Genomic DNA, 18,916 nt, shown 5'->3' with positions numbered 1-18,916 from the left:
TCTATACCGCTTTTATGACGAGTGTACACACAATAAAATGAGAGAACTCTTTCGCATTAGAAAAAAAGGATGGTACATTTATCACATTACAAAGGCTCATAGTAACTATTATGACAAGAAAAATTAAAAAACAAAGCTCTTTTGATTTTAGTTAAGAATTTTTTAAATTTTATGCATATCATGCAATATAAAACAACCCTAATTTTTTTTACCTTTGGTTCAAGGTTTTATTTGTTTTATGTTTACCTAAAGTTTCGCGAAGTACTTTTTCTAGCCTTGGAATTCACCTTATGTGAAAGAAAAGTACTACCTTTTTATTACATCAGTTTTAAGACCAAACCAGTTTTAAGACCAAATTCGGAACATAACAAAATGTTAGGCTTATCAAATAGTAAATTGTATGCAAAATAGTATATCAGCTTATTGACATACCTAGGCTCTTTTGCTTGTGTACTTTTGATTAATTACCATTTTAGTTGTTTTATCAGTATAAAACAACAAAAGGTACATTTTTGACTTTTTTAAAATGGTTTCTCTTTAGTAAGTGAGTTTTTAAAGTAAGTTACAAAGTTTTTAAAACGCAATGTAGCATAAATAGTTATTATACGTTAACTGTTTACATGGGGTTGGATAAAATGAAAAACTGAATGTTACGCTCTTGTTTTTAGAAGTTCAACACAGCCTATTCATAGTCATGTTTGTATATTTAAAGTTACGTTTAATTATAATCTCATATTATTTGGGCTATAGTGATTGTACAGACGATTTATGCAGCTGGACTCAAACGGATATTGACCAAACGTAACTTTTACCTTAATACATTTTTTACAAATTCTGTATTGTAGCAATATGAAAAGCAAACATATATTATTAAGCAAACAAATTGCGTTATTTAGCTTTTTATCTTATGTTGTTTACAGATGTATAAATCACTACGAAGGAGACATGGAGTTAACGTGCTCAAACAAAGAATACAAAGGAATTGTGAGGCCAAACCAAGTTCATGGCCACACACCACCACAGATATCTCAGCAAATAATACAAAGAAACAACCTTATTGAATACATTGATCCAAGTAAAAATTTAAGCTACGTTGTCAAAATGTCTAGTACTCTATATTGAACTTTTAATATCATCATATTGTATTATGCTTTTAGATATACTGGCGTGTTATACACAGCTTTTTGTGCTTGATCTGGACCATAACTTTATAACTAAAATATATGCTAACACTTTTTCAAATTCTTCGCGCCTTAAAGAGCTGATTCTGTCCAACAACAAAATAAGCAAAATTGAATCAAACACATTTTCAAGTACGGTTAGAAATACCTAATTTTTTTATCAATTGCCAAAGTTTATGCATTTGATTTACTCATAGATTTGGGAAAATTGCTCGTACTAGATATGAGCGACAACTTATTAAGTAATATTAGTTCGGAAATTTTTATTGGCTTGGACAATTTAAGGTAAAATGTAATATGAGATTAGAATTAGAAAAGTAGAAATAATACGTTATTTTTATTATATTTAAACAGAAACTTAAGCTTGGCTGGTAACCAGTTTACTGTTTTAATGGACACCACTTCGTTTCAGCCGCTTATTCTGCTTTGCAATCTTGATTTAGGTCGAAATAAAATAACATTTTTGAACTCAAACATATTTAACAACTTAAGGTAAATTTCATAGATATATTTTATTTAATATGAATTTTAAGTTAAAGAAAAACCTGTTAAACCAGGCGTTTTTATTGTAGCAAACTTCAATCTATTAACTTGTTTGACAATAAATTAACTTTTTGTTCGGTGGAATGGTTGGGTAGCTTAAGGGATAGAAGTATCGATCTAGGGAAAAACCCTTGGTTTTGCGATGACGCAATGGCAAGTTACTGGGTAAGTTATATTTAGTTTATGATATCATTTTAATAGCTTTTTGGTTAGGTAAATATTTATAATCAAAGTTTATAGTACTGTTTTGATTGAAAAGGGGAACCACGGATTACCTATTTTTATGTGGGCGAGGTACTATAACAGTTTTATCACGTGATACCACAGTTTCACTTCTGTGTAATAACCAAGATAAAAACTTTACTTTCGTTAAACATTTTAGGCGTTTTTGATTGAGTTAAAGGGATTTTTGTTAAAAAACTACGACCTAACTTGTCACCTAACGACTAAGTTTGCTGGAAGAAAATTAAGTTCCCTTAACCGCTCCGATTTAAAAAATTCGGCAACAAAAACGAAAAGTTCTTTTGTGGAAACTACCACTGAGACGAAAACACTTACGACGATTACAAAATTACCTCTGACAAAACAGGAATCAATTACCACAGTATCAATACAACAGAAACAAATAGCTTATAGTGCAGATTCTAAACCAAGGTACGAACTAACCTCACCAAAAAGTGTTCCCGATTCAGATTGGTTACATATCACAGTACAAACGTCGGCCATATTAATGTTTGTTGTGGTATTTTTTGTGATTATATTTGTAATATTAACAGTAATATGCCTTAAAAGGGAGGGAAAAAGGCAGAACATTTCAAATTCATCAACAAAACGGCTAATTCCCGATCAATCAAACAATAAATGTAAGCATAGACCTCGTCTTTCTACACCAGCGTCTATTCAAGAAACAAATTGTCCAGATAACATTACATCAATACAGGGTTACACAAACAGACGTTGTATAACGCAATGTAACTCTTTATGCTTAACTCCGAATGCACCCTTGACCCATCGCAGTTATCAAGCGAGTTGTGTTTGAATACTGATTTTACCGTAGCATTTTATGTAGACTATGTATACTATATATTATAAAGCGATTTAATTGTAACTTTACGTCCTGTTGTGCCAAATATTACCCTAATTTCTGCCTTAAATGTAATTAGGAAGATGTATTAAATTTTTATGCACTAAATAATGTAATCGCTATCTGTAAAAATTATTTTGCAACAAATATTTACAACTTTAAAGTAGCTACTGTAGTAAAAAAGTTTCTACTTTTATTTAAGGTCATTTACTTTTAAGATGTTTTTCGTTATGCCAGCGTTAGCACACGTTTACCGTTCGAAGCTTGGTAAAGTAGAGAGTTTGTCTACGTTAAAATTAAAAAAAAGAACAATAACATGTATAGTATTATGTGTTATAGAGTCATGAACTAAAAATATCTCCTTTAGAATAAAAGGTTAGCTTAACTGTTAAAAATATTGCTATTAAATTTATTTTATATTTCTAGTTTGTTAATTTATTGATAAAATAAGAATCAGTTCTACTGCAAATAAAATGGCAACTCCTGTTAACGTGTCCCCACTTATAAAAGTAAGTACACAAAGTGGTTTAATAAATTTTCTTTAAATAATTTCAAAAAATCCATTAAATTTTTTTTTGTACATATTCTTATCCTCGATGTGGGAAAGTCAAATGCGCAAAATAAACAAGGAGTAACATCAGTTACTTCGGCCCAGTCTTGAGTTGCCTGTGAAAGTTTGGGATATTATAGATTATAATTGCCCAATATTTATACTGCTGATTAAGTGCTGGCTCAGCAGGAGTTTATACCGTTTAAAGCATTACTTAAGGGCGCTACAGCATAAGATCAGTGGGGATTGAACCCACGACCTCATGTGTGGTGTAGCAAGTGTTCTTACCACTACACCACGCTGCGGATTGCATATTTATGTTGTTTTAGTTTTTACTGAAAACGTAATATCAGCCCCCGATTCTGAATAAACTGTTTTATTAAACAGAAAGTGCTGTTTTCTTTGTGAAAAAATATTATTAACTTTTTTTTAAAAGGTATAGATTATATATATATCAAATTTTCAATATTTTAAGGCTAAACATTTTCAAATTTATTGTTAGCGTGAACAGAGCATTGCAAAGAAATAATAATATTAACAAGCAAAATAATCAGAAAAATGTTAAAGTATTAAATATTGCTGCCATTTTAAGCATGTTTTGTCCTTTTGCGCAATGTTCAACTTGTATTGGGTAAAAAACAGACTAATAAATAGGTTTTGGTACATCTTATAAATATGGTTTTTGGGTAACAATTGTTGTTTAATTTTAGACTGCAAGGTGGTCTCTTCTTTTAATTGGGGCAGCTTATGGATACAGACACAACAGTAAGTAGATTTAAAAATAACAAGATTAAATGAAACATTAAATCATTTTCGTTGAAAAACATAACATAAGTCATAACTTTATGCAGGCTTAGTTGATTTGATTTTAAGACTATTTTTACCAATAATATTAATACCTTTTTTTTAGAAATAAATAGAGTTAGAACTAACTGCATAGTTTGTTTATAGCTGTTAAAAATGTATACCACTATTTTAATATTTTGTAAGCTTTTTTTGCAAATGTTTATTCTGGTGATTAATTCCTTTTATTACAGAAACACTTACAGAACGAAGAGCCAAGGAAAGAGTTGTTGAAAATGAAATAAAAGATGCTTACCTCGCTAAAAAGGAAGCAGCAATTGTCCAAGGTAAAAAAGCAATTATAAAAACATAGCATTTTTAAAAATTTAAACTTACAAGAAAAATAATTAATTTTTTAAAATTGATTTTTTAGCCCGAATTGAATTTGAAAAAGATTCAATTCTATTTGCAAAGCCGTCTACATCTTAAATTCAGTTTTACATAACTATTTAGTTTCGTTCTTAAAATAAATTGCTAACATAATAAAATAAGCTTGATACATAATCTTTCTAATACAATTAATAAAAAAGCAATATAGGCATTGTTAGTAAAATTCTACAGTTTTAAAAGTTTATTTTTATGAAAAATCATCCACTTCAGGGGGTTTTGTCATCCACTTTCCACCCCCACAAATTTCGAAAGCAGTTTTCATTGCAAGAATCCCCATTTGGTGATTTGTAGCAAGTTTTTTTGCATCGACATAAGACTTGTACTCTTTCGACGGATTAAGCTTAAAATAAAAAGTATAAAGTAAAGTCATATTTTTTTGCCGAAAAAGGCAAAATGGGGACTTGTCCCCTGATATTTCATGAACTAGACTTATTTAAAAATCCAATGAACAAAACAAAGAAAACTACTCACCTCTCGAAAATGCTGAAACAAGACTCTCTTGCTCACCCTAGGGACTGGAAATGTGGATCCGAATCTCGCTTCACAATGACCAGTGGTACCATCCATTACCTCAGCTTTTTCGTCACCAATACACCAGTTAATACTAAACTCCCTCGTTTTTACTTTGCCTGTGTCTCGTGCTGGATCATCCCCAGTGATTTTTGCAACCTGTTTACGTAACTTTTGTTATGCAAAATTATGAAGCCAGATTACATCTAACTACTTTACCAAATATTATACCGTTATTGGTACTATTACATTTCAAAAAACAAAAAAAATTTGTACATGATTTTTTTTAAAATCATAAAAATTATGACTGTTTTCCCTAAAGCCTTTATAAAATCAGTTTGTATCCTAATTTTACTATCTTCACACTTACAAGCAAAGGCACTTTACCTGTGGATGATGTACTCTATAATTTTCTGGAATTTCGATTTGATCTTTTGCCTCTTCTAGATTTCTAGCCACTCGGCAACAGATTGCTCTTGTCAGGTGGCCATGATTATACAGCATCCCCAACGTTAATGAACTCATGTACACAGGCTTAATGATCTGACTTAAAAGCGCACCCTGTAAAAAACATTAATTAAAATACTTATATTTAAAAAATAGACAAGCTATGTTAACATTGTAAGTAACCCAATATCCAGGTTACATTAACTAAACCGATGTTAAAAATTCTCTTATTTTATTTTTTCTCATTTACCTGCAATCCCACAAAGTTCCACCTAGCTATCTTATCACTACATGACATTGTTCTAAGTCTTTCCCCTCTCAACACACCATCCCATGTTGGCACATTTGCATCATCTTCTATCGGAATACAACCTTCCCCTGAAACAAAACACAACTTTAAGCCAAACACTTTAATTATTTTACTTTGGGTTTATTCTTAAAGTGAAAATGCAGAAATAATATTTATTCTGATAGTGAAACGGTCGAAATACCATTTTCAACTTTTGTTCTTAGAATTCCTTGTTTTTTGTTATCAAAGATAGGAGTATGGACATTTTCGTCTGCATCTCCTTCTCGCCCTCGTGTGTCACTGTGAGCAAATAAAGCTCCGTCACCACAGGGAGCTGTACTAATGTACAAGTGAAAGGTAATGCCAGATCGAAGATGGTATCTTATAAAAACAAATAAAGAAGTGTTAAAAAAATATCATATTTTAACAAAATGTGGTTTTAACAACCAACTGGCTAAGTTTTATTAGCTTTTCTACTCACCTTTCAGAGCCCTCAATTATTTCAAATATCGATTTTTCGGGATCAGAAATCAGCAAGTTTATTTGCCTGCGAACAAAAAAAAATAAAACCTGAATATTTTTATAAATTAGAGAAAATCGAAGAGATGACTAGAAAGTATTATAAATTAAAAATATTTTACTGATAAAAAAATCTCATCAGTCCTCTTCTTGCAATTATTTCAGCATGACAATCATTTACTGTGTCTCCTTCCATTGTTAGTTTGTCCCCTGCCACACATCGGTTTCCTAAAAACAAGTTTAATAAAAAAAAAGTTAAATTTAAATTTTCCAAATATTAATTTTTTTTTTTGTGTGAAGGAACTGATTTTTTAATTTGTTACCTGATCCAATACTGACGACCTCCCATCTAGTTTCTTCCCCGCATTCTGTTACTTCTGTTTGTGACATCACGAACCCAGCCAATATCTTTCTACCCACAATGGTGTCAGGTAAGTTGGATAACAATTCGTCAAACTTTTGGTTGACCATGTTAGCTACTCGGTCATGATATGATTTAATTTGCATCTAAAAATATTTAAAAAACTGATAAAAACTTTGCTATTAATTTGATCAAGATAACCATTTTAATAACAAATCTCAAAAGAAAGAGGTTTTTAATCTTAACAGTTTAATACTAATACTGTAAATTTTGGAAAAAATTTAAAATTTTCTATCGTTTATTTATAAACTTCAGCTAAAATTAAAAAGTTTTACATGGGGCGAATTTTCTTGAGCGTAAGTTGAACTTCCTGGTATAAAGGAAGGAACAATTTTTAGCAAAGTCACTGCATTTTCGGCAGCTTTTAGTTTAGAGTCTTTTTTGTTTGTTCCTATAACTGCAGGAAAGCTTTTACCATCAAGTATAAGTGTGGTATGAAACCTTAATAAACAAATAAAGGTGAGTTCAAGGTTAAAATAAATTGTATAGTTTAGTTAAGGAGTCCTATAAGAAAGGTTAAATAGATGGGTTAAAAAATTGTAGAGTCATTTTTTTTTTAATTTGAATATACAAAATGTACTATAAAATAATTGGTACACTATTTTGCACATGCAACAAAAATATTTTAAACAACTAAATTTGTTATGCCTTCTGCTATGGTCAGATCCCGACTCTGCACAATCAAATTCGATGTTCAGATGATTAGCTTGGGCGTATTCATTTATAACAGAAACAGCATTTTTGCTTCCAGTGTAAGTGTTAGAAATTGGAGGGTCATCTGTGGGGGGTGGTGGCTACAAAAATTAAACTATTTTTTTACCAAAAATATAGGCTGCTGCATCTCTGCTTTTTTAGGAAAAAAGATACTATACCTCATTTACAAATAAGATAATTTTTTTCGATTAGAAAAAAATTAACATTTATTTTATTTTTCAATTTTTAACTGAAAATTTAACATTACCTCTTGCTTAGCTACTTGTGACTTGTTAACAAGTTTTTCTCCAAGAGCTCCAGTACCAGATAAAATGATCATGGTGTTATGAGCCACGTTAATTTTTGCTTCCTTTTTAGAAGAGCCACACATAGGCGGGTAGAGTTGATTTCCAATTGTGACAGTTGCTGTAAAACTAAATAAAAAAAATTATAAACATTTTTAAGTATGCCACGAACCAGTATGTAAAATTGTACTACTGGAAATTTTACTTTTTGTTATGTGGTGGTCCTTCTTCTTCAAATTGAAAGTCGATACTTAGTTTATTTTGTTGAGCATATTCGTTAAGCTGTGAGACAGAATTTTTAGTCGAGTTCGCCAACAAAGATTCTTCCATCTTTACTTCTGATTTCATTTCCTCTAAAAATTCAACAAAATTTTACAGGTATCCAGATCACAAAAATATAAAAAAATCTTCAATAATTGTTGTGAAAAAGTTCTGTTTTTTATGAACTAAATTTAAGTAGTCATGCAAAAAGAATTTGTTTTATATACAGTTAGTACCGATTAATTGTATTTTAATTCTAGTGTTAAACTAACAAACAATTAAGTGCTACAGGAGGGTGACATTAGTTGAATTTAGTGATTGAATTGATTTCCGTATTAATTGCAAATCCTTAGCACTACCACAATCAAATATAAGTAACCTTGAGAAGCTGAAGCCACTGGATATTGAGTTGTGTTATTTTTTAAAGAAATAACAGTACCAATAACTTCATTTAACATTCTATCAACTTCGTCGAAGATTTCTGGTTGGGTTCTTGTAGCATCAAAATTCCGTGGTTCAACATTTGCCACATCATTTGATGTATTTTCCAATTGCTCTTGTTTGATTGCAATCTCAATTGGCTCATTTGTATGCCTAGCAACATCACTTCTTTGCAAGATATGAACCTTTCTATTTGTGTTATCTTCTTGCATAGGTGAGAAGAATTGTGTTGGCAGCATATCATCACTGAAATCCATTGCGTTAAAATTTTGATCGGTTACGTTACTTGTATTTTGAAATCTAACATTTTGAAAATTGTTTGTCCTTTGACCAAAATTGATAGCCAATTTAATGTTGTCATTTCTTGGGTCATACATACACCCATGGGGTGAGTAAAGACATGGGCTCTGGGGTAGTTGCCCCCTGTTTACTGATTCTACCTCATCCCTATCTAATTTAATTTGCTCTATAAGTGGGATTATTGAGTTAGTGTCACCCTCCTTCAACAAAGCAAGTTTCTTACTTTGATTTATTTTATCAGTTCCCCTTGAAGATATTATCCATGCAGGAGAACTGTGTATATTCGATTTCATTATTAAACCATTTTTCTCCATTTCAACTATTGTCTGCATTAAAAAAATAAAAAACACTAAAAAAGGAAATATTTAAAAGCAAAATTTAGATACGGAAATGAAGTGTTGACTTTTAGATCACATATTAACAAAAAAAATAAAATTATATCTTGAATATATGTAGTTTAGAATTACAAACATTTTTGATTTTTTCTTTTGAATAATTTTTCGTAAATTTCGCAACTAAGTCATATTCTTTTATTTTCTGTGTTTTGTGAATGACATCAAGCAGAGAATAATTTAATTTACTTTCCATGTGTCCTATAAATAATAAAAAAGGTACATAATGAAAAATATTAAAAAATTCTATGAAAAAAATATTAAAAAAAATTTAATAGGACAGTACTTGTATAGTATATTTATGTACCTTTTGTTGGGCTTGCATTGCTTGGTGTGGCGTTATTAGGTAAGGTTGAACCCCTATTTAACATTGCGTTGTCATGGTTACCAGAAGGTGTGGAACTTTGGGGACTAAAATTTATTTAAAAAAAAGGTTATTTGCAAATACTTTTTCTTTAAAACAGTTGTATTGTCTTTTTTAGGAACTTATTTTATAGGGTTTACTTTCTACTTACTATTACATATTATTAACAGGTACAATTTATTCATTACCTTTGAATAGGGGTTTTATTGGGATTAGTTGAGCCTAGGGTAGCCCTAGGAGGGTGTTCATGGGGGGGTGAGCTAGCTTGATTTTTAACCAAGTTATTATTAATCATATAAATTCCCCTTGGGAGGATTTTAAAATCAGGAGGATTAGAGTTTGTTTGAATAATTAATCCTTCCGTTACCATTTCATACAAACACTGTAACAAATATTCTAAATTGTAGTGCTAAACACATTTAAGTATTTTGTTATTTAAACAGTAAAATTCCAAATTAAAAACAATTTAAAATGTTTACACGATGTATTAGGCGAGGATGAAATCCTTCAATAAGTTGATTTCCAGGAATGTAATTTGGATTAGCCGCTCGTAATATGTGTAACACTTGAAACCGGTACTCATCTAAAAATATAAACTCCCTGCATTAGTTAAACTTATTTACATTTTAAAATCTAAGTTAAGTTCTTCTTCCCAATTGGCACTCAAGCTTCTAAATATGCCATACTTAAAAAAATCAGCATTAGAACGTAATTTTTTAACACAGTTGTTTTTAGTTTTACCCCGAGAAGGTGGTATGTGTGGTGGTGGGTAGTAAGGCTCAGGTGGTTGCTGGGTTGATGATGTTTTACCCCGAGAAGGTGGTATGTGTGGTGGTGGGTAGTAAGGCTCAGGTGGCTGTTGGGTTGATGTTGTTTTACCCCGAGAAGGTGGTATGTGTGGTGGTGGGTAGTAAGGCTCAGGTGGTTGCTGGGTTGATGTTGTAGGAAAATCACCTCTATTTTGTTGTCTTATTACTGGGTTTCTGTTATAACTAAATTAAGCAGATTCTTTAGTAAAAACATTGTTTAAAAGCATAAATTAGATTTAACTGACCACTCCCCATACAGAAAAAGGTAACAACATTATGTCACCTGGTCTCGGTTGAAACAGGTGTTGATGATCTGGATGCATTGTTATCCAAGTTGCTAACATAGATTGATCTTCCTCGCTCCAGCAATCTCCACTGAGGAGGATTTGAATCCGATCTTTGCACCATATTGCTTCTCATCAACGAATATAGAACCTAAAATTAAAATAACAAAATATAAGGTTTTTTTAAATTTATCTTATTTAAAAATAATAAAAATATAGTCTGACATTGTTGATCTGCTTTTTTTGAAACCCTGGCACACGAATTTGGTGGCATGTAACAGCCTGGGGATGGGATTTAAACAAGATCTCCAAAACTTGATTTTGATCTAAAAAAATTAATAAAAATTTTAAACGAAAAAAAAAAAAAGGCAAACCTCAAAAAAAATATATATATTTTTTAACTCGAAGTTATATTAATGTTTTAAATACATATATTGTTAATTTTAAAACTACAAACATACAAATAATAGAAATCGAAATTCACCTGGCAAACCCTTTGTAGGCTGGGAGTTATTTTGTTTTTGATAGGAGGATCTTGGAGGTCGTCTTCCTCGATTATTTCCTTGTCGATATCGATTATTTGACATAATTATTTTTGTAAATTGACCACCTAAGTAACATATTACAATCTCTATTTATATTTTATATATTTGAACACAAAAATGTAAAAAAATTAAAAATGATTACGTTTTTTAGGTATTCGTTTATTTTAGCATTTATTTTATCTTAGTACTTAATACTGCTATAATTACAACCCTATTTAGGTAAAAATGATTACATAAATGAACCACTATATATATCAGTTAAGGACTAAGAGGTTAAAAAGGTTATTTTGGGAGTTTTTTGAGAGTCAGGAAAAAAACAAAATTGACTCTATTTACGCTGTCGGTGATTTCCCGAAAATAGTATAAAATATTATTATTTAATTTTTGATTACGACATTATCTGAAGGAAACAATATAAATTTTATGATTTTTTTTTATTTCATAATTTTTTTTTTTTTAAATTAAAGTCAGTTTTAAAAATGATTTGTAGTTCCAAAGCATGTGAATCAAATCTGATCTGTATTTCAGCTATGCATGGTTGTAGATGGAACTGTTTGTAAACAACGATGCACACGGGATAATTCATTTATTAAATAAGTTTAGTATTTACTATTAAATTTTCTAAATTGAGTTACCATAATACATTATATATGCTGACCAAATGTATATATAGGTTCATTATTTAGAAAAAAATATTTTTCAAGGATTAGTTTCGTTTTTTTAAACTTAATTCTATAAAAAAAACTAGTTGTTATAAAGAAAATTTTTTTTTAGTTTGTTTCTGTTTTAAGTTGTATTAGATTGCAATTTTAAATTAATACAGTATATATAAGATTTGTTTCAAGTTAATAAGGGGGAATTTATTTTTAAGTGTAGGTATAAAAATGTGTTCTGAATCTTTCTGAAAATATTCTTCTTTCTGAAATATTTTTTTATTTTTAAAAAACCACTTGAAAAATATGTTGTTATTGACAAGGTATATACTAATACATTTTAGCTGTAGTTAAATATAAATAATTCTATAACTTTATCTAGAGGAAATTGATCAGATAATATATAATAAATTAAATTTATTACATTTAAACATAATTAACATGCGAAAAAAAAATTGCGAAATTAATAAATTACAAAAAAATACAGCTCTAAATTAGATATTAAAAAATTTTGTTCTGCACATAAAAAGCACGATTTTAAAAGGACCAGTGCTGTGTTTTTAAATTAAAAAATGATTTTTAAAATTTTAAAAATAATATTTTGAAAATTTTATTTTCTGATGTACACTCTTGTAGCCTTAACATCTTCCATAAAAAGATCCTAAAAAATATCAAAATGTATAGAAATATAAAAAAAATATTATTTATTATAAAACTTGTTTAGTAGTCTAAAGACTTTTACAAGTTTTTTTTTTGAAATAAAATGTAATTTTAAATTTTGGTCTTTACCATTTTCAGTTCTTCTCCATCAACCCATCGAACTAATTTTGAAGTTTTTCCATCCCAGTTTTGAATTTGAATTAACTTGTCTCCTTCCCAGGTAAATTTGCTCTAAAACAAAATGAGAATTTAAAAAAAAATGCTCAAAATACAATTTCTGTTTTGTCAAGTGTAATAAATTAAAATTTAAAGCATTGTTTTTTTAGCTAAGCTATAAAATAAATCACCGGTTTAATAAACGATAAAACAAACATATTTGAGAATTACATAGATTAGCAACACGTGTTGTGGTATTTATAGTGCTTGCCTAGCTGCAAAGCTTACGTTGTATATAACCCTGTAATAAACGTCAGCAATTTATGGCTATGCATACATAACTTGAACTTTGGCCAACCAATAACTAACACAATTTTTGTAATAAGTCAGCCTTAAATTTTAACAGGGTTAAAGGTTCAGTACTGGAACATGTTAGAAATCAAGTTTAGCTATTATTTAATTTGTGTTCAGATTTCGTAAGATTTAAACCAGTGACCTTGCGAATCATGTGTTTTATTTTCTCAAGGTTTATTTCTCAAAAGGTTACATTGTAAAAATAGGGCGTAGTGTGTACGAATGGCGGAAGTATTAAATTTGCTTTAATCATGCTGCACTTGCCTTATCGATTAACTAATTGTCTGAACCCTCTGATAAGAGCGTCACAGTTTGGTGACAATTTACTATTAAAAGTTTTGGTACCGTTTTCGATTTGCGTTTTTTTATTGGAAACTTTATCCCTCAGTATAAAAAGAAAAAATAATAACCTGAAGCCAACCAAACCCGTTGTTGTACAAATTGTAATGCTATGTATTTTTTCTTATAAACCTTAGCTAAAAATTTTCCTATCTTATTGGTGATCAATGTGCTTTGTCACGTGTTTAGGAAATCAGTAAACGAATTGTAGTAATGGTGCGTATCGAACCCGAAACATTTTGTCGTATAATTTAATGACATTAATTTTATATTACACTAACGACACTGTAAATTGCAAGTTATGTCAAGTTAAAACCTTGCATTTTCTGCCATCTGGCGTTTCTTCGTCCCATTCCTCACCGATCGTACACGAGGTTTCGATGTTTCGGAAAGTGCTCTCGCTTTTAAAACTAAGGCTGTTGCCGTTAATTGCTACCGTTAACACTGGTTTGGCAAGGTTGCCTGCTTTGCGAGTTGCAAATCCAACACCTAAACAATTTGAAATAAAATTTATAGTTAATGATATTTCAGTACAATTTTGCTATAATTGTTTTTATACCGTTAAAAACTATCTTAGGCTAGTACAGGAAACTTAAAGCTGTGCTTGGTTATTACAAATTAACAACATGTCAAACTGGATCCTTTTTTTAACTTGCTCGACAAAAAAACTGAACGAAAACGATAAATTTTTATATGTATTCTCCCAGGGCGTTATGTGGTTAAAACTACTTCAAAGTTTGCGCGTAACATTTGCTTTGTGTAATTAATCTGTTGAAGTGTTTATGTCGTTTTTCGGGTAGAACTGAAGTGTCGGTTAAAGTTTCAAGATTAAAACGTGAAAGATTGCAATTTAAACAGTTGCTTATAATATAAATGTTATTTTAACCTAGAAAAATTAAAAACTTTCAAATATATATACCCACCAATATTAATTTTTTTTGGAACTTACCTATTGCTTTCATGTATTCGTCAAAATTTTCAGAGTTTTTTATTTTCCAGACTCCGTTCATTTGAGCAGCCATTTTTGGTAGAATTTATTTTAATTTATATCTAGCACCAAAGTAAGTTAAATCTAAAGAAACTACAATACATATAAAAACAAACCTTACTTTGGTATTTAAAAAAAAAGCGCAACTTTTATATTGTCATAAATTATTTAAAGCCGTTAAATCTTATATCAAACTACCAGTTTATTTTATAAATCGAAAGCGCTTGTTTTTTACTTATTCTGAGAACTTGGCGCTTTTTTAGTAGATGGTATCAATTTACAAAAATTCTCACTCCTTTACCTTTAACTATGTATTTTGTCGTAGTTAGTCGATAACGAAATACGATATTGGTTAATGGGCACTAAATTTAAGTAATCGATATACGCTACACGCGCTGTCACAGCATTACACTACAAAAGAGTTAATCTACAACGTATTTCTTCAAGCAAACTTTTAAATCAAGCCGGTCGGAGTTTGTACCGTAAATCATGTTGATTTGACATTGCTTTTTACAGATTGCTGCAGCGTCATGCCGATTTAGGTCCCGCGTGTTCAAATATTTGTTTAACATTAATTTTAAACCGTAACACCACGTCCTACAATAACTTTATGTACGTAAGAAAAAAACGCATGGAAAAGTTTTGTGTAATTTCTATAAACCTTTTAAGATATCGACCTATAGATTTACAATATTGAATGATCAGTATTGATTTTACTTTTAAGTAAACATTCGAGTTCGTACATTACCAATTGGTGTTATTTTTCATGTGATCTACTTCAATAATATTAGGTGTTATTTGCTAATTTCTACAACACGATTCGAAAAGTTAGGTGTATTTTTATGAGTACACATTTTAACAAAAAATAATCGTTTATCTTATCTTGATATCACCCTAAGCAAACAATGACAAGGCCGTTCTTATAACCAAGTTAACATGCTGTAACAGCCTAAGATTTATACTGAGAATTTAAGGCGTGATACCTATTAACCCAAGGTTAAATCTTATTCATAAAGTTCAAACGTGTCAACTCTGTGTAAAGTTCAAAAGTTATCAACGAATCAGATAACGCGAATTGATCACGTGTTTAAATTTGTTTAAACCGGATTGGTTCAAGTAATACAAAATTCAAAAAACTTGTTTTAATAAATGTTTTAGATAAATTTTCTCATCAAACAATAGCCGCATTAAAAAGTAAGCTTATTTAAAAATATGTTTTTATCAGGCAATTAAAATACTAATTTGGCATTTTTCATAAATCGAAAAAAAACGATTATTTTTGGATCGTTTTTACTTTAAACGTTTTAGAAGTTAACACTGTTTGTATTTTTGTAGAAAATGCCGAAAATCGCTGTTTTGAGGGGAAAAGGTAAGTCAACGAAATTCGACAAAAACTTGATTTTAAAGACATTAAAATGACTTATATTGGATTAAAAGAATTTTTATCGCTTAAATTCACGAAATTCTTTTTTTTCTAATTTTCTAATTATTTTTTTACTGCAAGATGGTGCACGGGAGTCGCCTTTTTTCAAATTTTATTATTTAATAAAGATGTGATTTTTAAATTGTTAAAACAGGTTTAAAACCTTAGAATGGCTTATAATAGACTGTAAGTGCCTTTTTTGCAGAAAATTGCAAAAATATTTTTTTTAAATTTTTGGCAAAATTTAGCAAAAACCCCACGGCTTTACCCTTGAAAAAATGACGAAAATCACTGTTTTGGGGAAAAAGGGAAGTCACCGAAATTCAATAAAATATTGATTTCAAAAACTTTAAACTGACTTATATCAGATTAAAAAAAAGGTTCCGTTAAAAATGACCAAAATTCCTTTTTTTCAGTTCTATAAAAATTTTTTTAATGCAAGATGGTGCACAAGAGTCGCTTTTCTCAAATTTTATTTTTTAATAAAGATGTTATTTTGAAGTTGTTGAATACAGGTTTAAAACGTCAGGATAGCTTATAGTAGAGTGTTAATGCTTTTTTGAAAAAAAAATGCCAAAATAGATTTATTTTATTTTCGGCTAAAATTAGCAAAAACGCCACGGCTATTTACCCTTGTAGAAAATGCCGAAAATCGCTGTTTTGTGAAAAAAAATAAATCACCGAAATTCGACAAAAACTTAATATTAAAGACGTTAAACTGACCTATATTAGATTTAAAACAAACATTTTTGCCCCAAAATGCCCCAAATTATTTTTTTAATTTTATAATTATTTTTTTACTGCAAGATGGTGCACGAGATTAAATTGTGTAATTTGTAATTTTTGGCATTTTCTACAAGGGGCTGCTGCTACCTTTGCTGTTTTTACAAAATTTGCCCAAAAATCGAAAAAAATGTTAATACTTTTTTGCAAAAAAAATGACCTAATTAACATTCTAGATAAAACACTTTGCGAATTTATTCAGTAGAATAAAAGTTTAAGCAAATTTATATATTGGGTATCAATAGGTCATTTTTAGGCCAATAATATTATACGCAATATTTTTGGAAAAAATTTTAAATTTTAAATTAAAAAACAATTGTTCTGTTAGAACTGCGGTGGTTTAATTAACATGTTTACAAAATAATTTTGAAATATATTTATATTTATTAATGTTATGACATTTTTTCTAAAAATGTACGAAATATCAAAACTTAAAAATACTTATTTTATCAGACGCCCTAATTAACATCAAAAATAAAACATTTTTCAAAACTATTTAGTAGTACCCAGGTTTGGGCAAATTTATATTTCGGGTATAAATATGTCACGTGACATTTTTTTGACCAATAATATTGTACACAAAAAATTTTCCAGAAAAAATTAAATTTGAGTTTTTTGTTTTAACTTTATTGACCTAAATAACAATCAAGATCAAGAAATTTAAAAAAAAAACGTTAAAAAAAAGTTAGAAATATTTCATTTATTTAATAACTTATTTACTATAAGTAAAACAATGTAATGTGCAACGATGTGCAATAATGTGATGTGTAAACAATGTGCAACGTAACAATTGTGGTTGCAGGAGTCATATCACTTGAGAGTTCAAGCGCAAAAAAATTAAAATTATACGAACGAACGATTTTAGTTTTAAAAAGTTTAAACAAAAGTTTTTTATTAATTTTTGTTAAAACTTTTTTTTTTATTTAATTTTTTTAAAAGGAATGATGTAGTGGTAATAGGTTAAAGATTTAGCAATCTGGCTTCTAGCTTAGCAGTTAGTATCTTCGGTTATCAATAAAACTCTTCGGGATCGTTTCCCGCTGAGAATTTTTTTTGCTAAACTAAAATTCGTGAAACTCGTTTTTTTTTTTTTTTTAATTTTAGTTAGGCCAATGCGCGTCTATCATTTAATAATCATTAGTCAAAAATATCACGTGACCTCACTTAACCCAAAATAAATTTTAGCTCTAACTTTTGTTGTGTTGAAAATTTTTTTTGAAATGTTTTATCTTGAATGTTAGTTAGGCCAATGCGCGTCTAATAAAATATAAAATCTTAGGTTTTAAGATTTCATCAATTTTTAATAAAAATGTTATAACTTTTATGAATATTAATATTTTCAAAAAATATTTTGTAAACACGTTAATTGGAAATGTGTGGTTCTAACAGAACAATTATTTTTCAATTTAAAATTTTTTATTTATTTTTTTATAATTATATGCAATACTATTGGCCAAATATATCACGTGACCTAATTAAACCCAGAATAAAAATTTGCTGTAACTTTTGTTTTACTCAAAATTTTTGCGAAATGTTTTATCTTGAATGTTAGTTAGGCTAATGCGCGTCTAATAAAATATAAAGTTTTAGGTTTTGAGATTTCATCAATTTTTAATAAAAGTTTCATAACTTTTATGAATATTAATATTTTCAAAAAATATTTTGTAAACACGGTAATTGGACCTGTGCAGTTCTAACACAACAATTATTTTTCGATTTAAAATTTTTAATTTTTTTAAAAAAAATTTGTATGCAATATCATTGGCCAAAAATATCACGTGACCTAATTAAACCCAAAATAAAAATTACCTCAAACTTTTGTTTTACTGGAAATTTTTGCGTAATGTTTTATCTTGAATGTTAGTTAGGCTAATGCGCGTCTAATAAAATGCAAAATTTTAGGTTTTGAGATTTCATAAATTTTTAATAAAAGTTTCATAACTTTTATGAATATCAAAATTTTCGAAAAATATTTTGTAAACACGGTAATTGTACCTGTGCAGTTCTAACACAACAATTATTTTTCGATTTAAAATTTTTAATTTTTTTTCGAAAAATTTGTATGCAATAAATATCATTGGCTAAAAATATCACGTGACCTAATTAAACCCAAAATAAAAATTACCTCAAACTTTTGTTTTACTGAAAATTTTCGCAAAATGTTTTATTTTGAATGTTAGTTAGGCCAATGCGCGTCTAATAAAATACAAAATTTTAGGTTTTGAAATTTCATAAATTTCTAATAAAAGTTTCATAACTTTTATGAATATTAATATTTTTGAAAAATATTTTGTAAACACGGTAATTGGACCTGTGCGGATCTAACACAACAGTTATTTTTCGATTTAAAATTTTTTATTTTTTTAAAAAAAATTTGTATGCGATCTCA

The 18,916-nt window shown here is 29.1% G+C and overlaps 4 protein-coding genes across 5 annotated transcripts; 2 read left to right on the top strand and 2 right to left on the bottom strand.

The window, feature by feature from the left end:
* The first annotated feature begins 369 nt into the window (after positions 1 to 369).
* Positions 370 to 3,066, top strand: LOC145745403 (uncharacterized). The gene is made up of 8 exons (XM_082563469.1): positions 370 to 504; positions 669 to 801; positions 921 to 1,075; positions 1,158 to 1,313; positions 1,379 to 1,466; positions 1,536 to 1,673; positions 1,754 to 1,889; positions 2,107 to 3,066. Exons 2-8 carry the CDS (start codon positions 695 to 697, stop codon positions 2,761 to 2,763), a joined length of 1,437 nt encoding a protein of 478 aa, XP_082419595.1. The 5' UTR covers positions 370 to 504; positions 669 to 694; the 3' UTR covers positions 2,764 to 3,066.
* Positions 3,067 to 3,158: 92 nt separating this feature from the next.
* LOC145745404 (ATP synthase F(0) complex subunit e, mitochondrial-like) lies at positions 3,159 to 4,733 on the top strand. Its single transcript, XM_082563470.1, has 4 exons — positions 3,159 to 3,317; positions 4,069 to 4,123; positions 4,396 to 4,488; positions 4,575 to 4,733. The coding sequence occupies exons 1-4, from the start codon at positions 3,282 to 3,284 to the stop codon at positions 4,628 to 4,630; spliced, it is 240 nt and encodes a 79-aa protein (XP_082419596.1). The 5' UTR covers positions 3,159 to 3,281; the 3' UTR covers positions 4,631 to 4,733.
* Positions 4,376 to 11,248, bottom strand: LOC145745402 (double-stranded RNA-specific editase Adar-like). 2 transcript variants are annotated; one of them, XM_082563467.1, is made up of 21 exons: positions 11,111 to 11,248; positions 10,852 to 10,952; positions 10,626 to 10,777; positions 10,275 to 10,525; positions 10,013 to 10,116; positions 9,722 to 9,915; positions 9,477 to 9,580; positions 9,249 to 9,370; positions 8,416 to 9,103; positions 7,981 to 8,128; positions 7,739 to 7,904; positions 7,426 to 7,571; positions 7,053 to 7,218; positions 6,680 to 6,863; positions 6,479 to 6,584; positions 6,319 to 6,384; positions 6,040 to 6,218; positions 5,799 to 5,926; positions 5,489 to 5,662; positions 5,063 to 5,260; positions 4,376 to 4,931 (listed from the first exon to the last, which is right to left on the bottom strand). In XM_082563467.1, the coding sequence occupies exons 1-21, from the start codon at positions 11,211 to 11,213 to the stop codon at positions 4,779 to 4,781; spliced, it is 3,633 nt and encodes a 1,210-aa protein (XP_082419593.1). In that variant the 5' UTR covers positions 11,214 to 11,248; the 3' UTR covers positions 4,376 to 4,778. The 2 variants fall into 2 exon arrangements, with proteins under 2 accessions (XP_082419593.1, XP_082419594.1); XM_082563468.1 differs by having other exon boundaries at positions 9,001 to 9,103.
* A 978-nt stretch (positions 11,249 to 12,226) lies between these two features.
* On the bottom strand, positions 12,227 to 14,415 carry LOC145745417 (fatty acid-binding protein, adipocyte-like). Its single transcript, XM_082563490.1, has 4 exons — positions 14,283 to 14,415; positions 13,650 to 13,822; positions 12,614 to 12,715; positions 12,227 to 12,485 (listed from the first exon to the last, which is right to left on the bottom strand). Exons 1-4 carry the CDS (start codon positions 14,353 to 14,355, stop codon positions 12,435 to 12,437), a joined length of 399 nt encoding a protein of 132 aa, XP_082419616.1. The 5' UTR covers positions 14,356 to 14,415; the 3' UTR covers positions 12,227 to 12,434.
* Positions 14,416 to 18,916: the final 4,501 nt, after the last annotated feature.

The sequence above is a fragment of the Corella eumyota genome, chromosome 3 (assembly GCF_963082875.1).
Source record: "Corella eumyota chromosome 3, kaCorEumy4.1, whole genome shotgun sequence".
Lineage (NCBI taxonomy): Eukaryota > Metazoa > Chordata > Ascidiacea > Phlebobranchia > Corellidae > Corella > Corella eumyota.
This window is presented reverse-complemented; position numbering and strand designations above follow the sequence as displayed.

Excerpts from the sequence above, each read along its gene's own strand:
- LOC145745404 (XM_082563470.1), top strand. The coding sequence starts at position 3,282 with ATGGCAACTCCTGTTAACGTGTCCCCACTTATAAAA. Across the intron at positions 3,318-4,068 it reads ACGTGTCCCCACTTATAAAA|ACTGCAAGGTGGTCTCTTCT; the intron begins GTAAGTACACAA and ends GTTTAATTTTAG. Across the intron at positions 4,489-4,574 it reads GGAAGCAGCAATTGTCCAAG|CCCGAATTGAATTTGAAAAA; the intron begins GTAAAAAAGCAA and ends TTGATTTTTTAG.
- LOC145745417 (XM_082563490.1), bottom strand. The coding sequence starts at position 14,355 with ATGGCTGCTCAAATGAACGGAGTCTGGAAAATAAAAAACTCTGAAAAT. Across the intron at positions 13,823-14,282 it reads CGAATACATGAAAGCAATAG|GTGTTGGATTTGCAACTCGC; the intron begins GTAAGTTCCAAA and ends CAAATTGTTTAG. Across the intron at positions 12,486-12,613 it reads ATGGAGAAGAACTGAAAATG|GATCTTTTTATGGAAGATGT; the intron begins GTAAAGACCAAA and ends GATATTTTTTAG.
- LOC145745403 (XM_082563469.1), top strand. The coding sequence starts at position 695 with ATGTTTGTATATTTAAAGTTACGTTTAATTATAATCTCATATTATTTG. Across the intron at positions 1,674-1,753 it reads AACATATTTAACAACTTAAG|CAAACTTCAATCTATTAACT; the intron begins GTAAATTTCATA and ends TTTTTATTGTAG. Across the intron at positions 1,890-2,106 it reads ACGCAATGGCAAGTTACTGG|GCGTTTTTGATTGAGTTAAA; the intron begins GTAAGTTATATT and ends TAAACATTTTAG.
- LOC145745402 (XM_082563467.1), bottom strand. The coding sequence starts at position 11,213 with ATGTCAAATAATCGATATCGACAAGGAAATAATCGAGGAAGACGACCT. Across the intron at positions 10,117-10,274 it reads ACACATACCACCTTCTCGGG|ATGAGTACCGGTTTCAAGTG; the intron begins GTAAAACTAAAA and ends TTATATTTTTAG. Across the intron at positions 9,371-9,476 it reads CAATGCAAGCCCAACAAAAG|GACACATGGAAAGTAAATTA; the intron begins GTACATAAATAT and ends TATTATTTATAG.